This window comes from Nicotiana tomentosiformis, chromosome 12 (genome assembly GCF_000390325.3).
Source record: "Nicotiana tomentosiformis chromosome 12, ASM39032v3, whole genome shotgun sequence".
Lineage (NCBI taxonomy): Eukaryota > Viridiplantae > Streptophyta > Magnoliopsida > Solanales > Solanaceae > Nicotiana > Nicotiana tomentosiformis.
In genome coordinates, this window is record NC_090823.1 from 112,825,417 (window position 1) to 112,830,696 (window position 5,280).

At 40.7% G+C, this 5,280-nt stretch overlaps 1 protein-coding gene across 1 annotated transcript; it reads right to left on the minus strand.

Moving 5' to 3' along the window:
• Positions 1 to 3,390: 3,390 nt before the first annotated feature.
• LOC138903233 (uncharacterized mitochondrial protein AtMg00860-like) lies at positions 3,391 to 5,025 on the minus strand. Its single transcript, XM_070191165.1, has 2 exons — positions 4,870 to 5,025; positions 3,391 to 3,768 (listed from the first exon to the last, which is right to left on the minus strand). The coding sequence occupies exons 1-2, from the start codon at positions 5,023 to 5,025 to the stop codon at positions 3,391 to 3,393; spliced, it is 534 nt and encodes a 177-aa protein (XP_070047266.1).
• Positions 5,026 to 5,280: the final 255 nt, after the last annotated feature.

Genomic DNA, 5,280 nt, shown 5'->3' on the forward strand with positions numbered 1-5,280 from the left:
ATGAAATGAGGGAAATGCTTAGCCCGATGCAAAGAGTGGAGATAATTCTTAGTCTCATGCAAGGAAAGGTAGTTCCTGGCCTTATACAGTATGGAGGCAGCGTTTAGCCTCATGCAAGGAATGGAGATAGTGCATAGTCTCATGCAAGGAAAGGCAATGTTTAGCCTTGTGCAGTATGGAGGCAGTGCTTAGCCTAGTGCAGAGAATGGAGATGGTGCTTAGTCTCATGCAAATAAAGGCACCGCTTAGCCTTATGCACTAATGGAGGTAGTGTTTAGCCTCGTGCAAAGAATGGAGACAATGCATAGTCTCACACAAGAAAGGCAGTGTTTAGCCTTATGTAGTATGGAAGCAGTGCTTAGCCTCATGCGGAGAATGGAGACGGTGCTTAGTCTCATGCAAAAAAAAGCAATGCTTAGCCTTATGCTATAATGGAGGCAGTGCTTAGCCTCATGCAAAGAATGGAGACAATGCTTAGTCTCACGCAAGAAAGGAAATGTTTAGCCTTATGCAGTATGGAGGTAGTGCTTAACCTCATGCTGAGAATGGAAACAATGCTTGGTCTCATGCAAATAAAGGCAGTGCTTAGCCTTATGCAAGGAATAAGGGAAGTGCTTAGCCTATGCAAGAAGTGTAATTATTAAATGCGAGAGGGCAAAATATTTCTTAGCTTGGCGCGTTTGTTCTTGGATGACCTTGTTATATTCCTTATCTTTGTATCCAAAGGAAAATTGTGAGTTTGGAGGGGCAAAGGTTGGTTCGTGCTCTCGGTTCCTTGATTTTCCTTTGTTCCTATTTTGAGGTCCTGTTTGAGTCACCCCGGGTAATGTCTGGCTACCACGAAAAATGAATTTTCAAAAAACATGCATTTGTGATAAATTATTTATATAAAAATGTAGTTGTTTGAAATATGTGATAATGAATGACAGAAAATAATTTTGTCGAATTGATGACTGTGACATGCTTTTGAGGCATTGCAACCTCCTTAACTCGGAATTTTGAGGATCCTCCTCAAAATTCTGCCCCGGTTTAAATACATACTTATGACGATACATTCCTTGACAATTTTAAATACGATGAGATCGGGCCAACTCGAGATCTTGCCCCAAATTCTGATCATAGGGGGGAATAAAGATCTTATTATGATGTGACCAAACCCACAGGGCTGCCTACGTATCTCCTCTTAAACAGGAATCAGGTCAAGTGTAGTTCAGGTTACATCAAATAGAAAGTGCAAACATAGCCTTAAACATAGTATCTCTTGACTGCGCCTGGATTGATAGGTTTTGGCCAAATCTCTCCATCCATCTCTGCAAGTATAAGGGCTCTTCCTGTTAGTACTAGGTGAACCATATAAGGGCCTTGCCAGTTAGGTAAGAATTTCCCTTTTGCTTCATTCTGATGTGGGAAGATTCGTTTCATCACCAATTGCCCCGGTGTGAATTGCCTTAACCTAACCTTTTTATTGAAAGCTCTTGACATTCTATTCTAGTAGAGTTGACCGTGACACACTGCTTTCATTTTTTTACCATCATTGAGAGCTAGTTGTTCATACCGGTTCCGTATCCATTCCGCATTGCTGAGCTCGACCTCTTGTATGATCCTTAAGGAGGGAATTTCCACTTCGGCAGGGATAACGACCTCGGTACTATAGACCAGCAGGTAGGGGGTTTCCCCAGTGGACGTGCGAATAGTGGTGCGATACCCGAGCAAAGAAAACGGTATCTTTTTGTGCCATTTCTTGTAGTTGTCTGCCATTTTCCTTAATATCTTCTTGATATTCTTGTTGGCAGCCTCTACAGCTCTATTCATTTGTGGCTTGTATGTTGTAGAGTTCTGATGCTTGATCTTGAATGTTTCACACATAGATCTCATCAGGTCACTATTAAGATTGGCGGCGTTGTCAGTAATGATTGACTCAGGTACTCCAAATTGACAAACAATGCGGTCCCGAACAAAATATGCTACGACCTTCTTAGTTACAGGCTTATAGGATGCGGTTTCAACCCATTTTGTGATGAAGTATATAGCCATAAAAAATGAACCTATGTCCATTTACAGCAGCGAGTTCGATTGGTCCGATGACATCCATGCCCCAAGCAGAGAAAGGTCAGGGAAAACTCGTTGTATTCAGTTTGTTGGGTGGTACTCGTATTATATCAGCATGTATCTGGCAATGGTAATACTTTTGAACGTATTTGATGCAGTCTATTTCCATAGTCATCCAAAAATACCCCGTTCTTAATATCTTATTGGCCAAAACAAAACCATTTATGTGGGGTCTGCATGTTCCGGCATGTATTTCTTCGAGCAATCTAGATGTTTACTTGGCATCGACACATCACAATAATCCCAAGTCACGAGTTCTTCTATACAGAATTCCTCCACTTTGAAAGAAATGATTGGCCAATCTTAGGAGCATGCACTTCTAAGTGTGTGTAGCATTCTCTGGATATTCTCCCTTTTCCAAGTATTCCTTGATGTCGTGGAACCACGGATTTCTGTCAAACTCTTCTTCGACATGAGCACAATAAGCTGACTGCTTATGAATTCCTATTGGGATAGGATCGATAAAATTCTTGTCTGGATGTTGTATCATGGAAGACAAGGTGTCTAATGCATCTGCAAACTCATTCTGAGTCCTTGGAACATGTTTGAATTCTATCTTTGTGAACCTCTTGATCAACTCTTTTACACAATGCAAGTATGGTAATATTTTGGTGTTCTTGGTAGCCCATTCTCCTAGAACCTGGTGCACCAATAAATCAGAATCTTCGATTACCAGCAACTCCTGAATGTTCATATCGACGGCCAACTTGAGTCCTAAAATGCATGCTTCATATTTTGCCATATTATTGGTGCACGGGAACCTGAGTTTTGCAGATACCGGGTAATGTTGACCGATTTTTGATACTAAGACAGCTCCGATGCCCACTCCCTTGAAGTTTTCTGCTCCGTCGAAGAACATCCTTCAACCATCATATGCTTAGATAATGTCTTCTCCTACAAATAAACCTCTTCATCGGGAAAATACATCTTCAATGGTTCATGTTCTCCGTCTATGAGATTTTCTGCCAAGTGATCAGCCAATGCTTGCCCTTTGACTGCTATCTGAGTTTCGTAGATGATGTCGAACTCACTCAGCAGTATCTACCACTTTGCTAACTTACCCATAGGCATGGTTTTCTGAAAGATGTATTTTAGTGGATCCATCCTTGATATGAGATATGTAGTGTATGCACAAAAATAATGTCTCAAAGTTTGGGCTATCCATGTCATAGCAGCAAGTGCGTTCCAACAAAGAATATCGGGCTTCGTAAGGTATGAACTTCTTGATCAGATAATATATTGCCTGCTCTTTCCTCCCAGTTTCGTCATGTTGCCCAGAATTTAGCCAAAGGCTCCATCCAACACGGACAGATAAAGCAACAGAGGGTCTTCCTGGTTCTGGCGGGACAACACGGGCAGTTTAGATAAATACTCCTTGATTTTGTTGAAGGCTTTCTCGCATTCTTCGGTCCAACTTGTTGCAATATCTTTCCTCAGCATTTTGAAGATTGGCTCACATATCACCGTTGATTTTGCTATATAACGGCTGATATAATTGAGGCGTCCTAGAAAACGCATCACATCTTTCTTATTCTTTGGTGGTGGAAAGTCATGGATAGCTTTGATTTTTAACGGGTCTAACTCAATACTTCGGCGGCTGGTGATGAAACCTAAAAACTTTCCAGCAGGGACTTCGAAGGCACATTTTGCAGGGTTCAACTTCAAATTGTATTTTCGAAGCCGATCAAAAAATTTCTTTAGGTTTGCTATGTGATCCGAACTACTTTTAGACTTGATGATAACATCATCCACGTACACTTATATTTCTTTGTGTATTATGTCATGGAAGATAGTCGTCATGGATCTCATGTAGGTGGCCCCAACATTCTTCAATCCAAACGGCATCATTTTGTAACAATATACCCCACATGGTGTGATAAAGGCGGTCTTTTCAGCATCCTCTTCATCCATCTAGATCTGATGATATCCTGCGAAGAAATCCACAAAGGATTGGAGTTCATGCTTGGCATAATTGAAGATTAGTATGTGTTTGTTAGGCAATGGGAAATCATCCTTAGGACTTGCTCTATTCAGATCTCAGTAATCGACACATACTCTAGCTTTCCCATCTTTCTTTGGAAATGGCACAATGTTGGCTAACCAGGTCAGGTATTCGACCACTCAGAGAACCTTGGCTTTAATTTGTTTGGTGACCTCCTCTTTTATCTTTAAACTCATATCTGGTTTGAATTTCCTAAGCTTCTGTTTTACCGGTGGACACATAGGATTGGTGGGTAGCTTGTGAGCTATTATAGATGTGCTTAACCCAGTCATATCATCATAGGACCATGCTAAAATATCCTCATATTCCTTTAGGAACCTGACATACTCTTCTTTTTTTGACGGTGATAGCTGAATGCTTATACGAGTTTCCTTGACTTTTTCAGAATCCCCCAAGTTAATGGCCTCAATTTCCTCCAAATTAGACTTTGGTTTGTTCTTAAAATTCTCTACTTCTTTGACAATTTCCTCAGGTATTACATCATCTTCCAGATCTTTCAAATCGTTGTCCTTGTGTTAGGTTGTCTCATTACATGTCACAGTCGTAGGTTATCAGGATATGTAATAATTATGCTAAAAAGAATGTAGAAAGATAATCATAAATATGAAAAGCAGTAATGCATTAATAAAACATTAAAATGTCAACAAGTACGACTCGATGGCTCGAGTAATTATTTCAAAACAAAATACTGAAAATGTCTTAAATGCTCAAAACAATTTGAAATTAAGTCATGTTAATTTGCCGGGCTACCCAGGAACTCTGCGAGCCCGGGATGGTGCAGTTGTCCAGTTCTTGAGAACATCTCCTTCTTCCATTGTCTGAATGGTAAGGTCTTTCTCCTCCTCCTCCTCAATAATTGCACTGCAATCCATGTCTTCTTTATCCAGAAACAACTTTCTCATGCTGATCCCCATATTATGTCAGCCTGATGGAATGTCTAGTGTAGAGGTGGTATGGGTTGTTCCATCGGATAATAATATGCGCGCCATAGCGGTATCCAATCCTGATGTTCTTGTACGTTATATTCATACCTGAGTCCAAAGGTCGTACCATGATACTGTGGTTGTATGGGTTTAGTGATTCCCTGAAGCGTTTTGCCGAGACCCTTGCCTAGTTCATATCCCGTCCATAACAATATGTTTTCTATCTTCTTACTCCACCATCGATCC

Bases quoted from the DNA above. Each gene is read 5' to 3' on its own strand.
- LOC138903233 (XM_070191165.1), bottom strand. From the start codon at position 5,025: ATGGGGATCAGCATGAGAAAGTTGTTTCTGGATAAAGAAGACATGGAT. The intron at 3,769-4,869 runs GTTCCTGGGTAG...TACAATTTGAAG, and splicing joins CACCATCCCGGGCTCGCAGA to TTGAACCCTGCAAAATGTGC.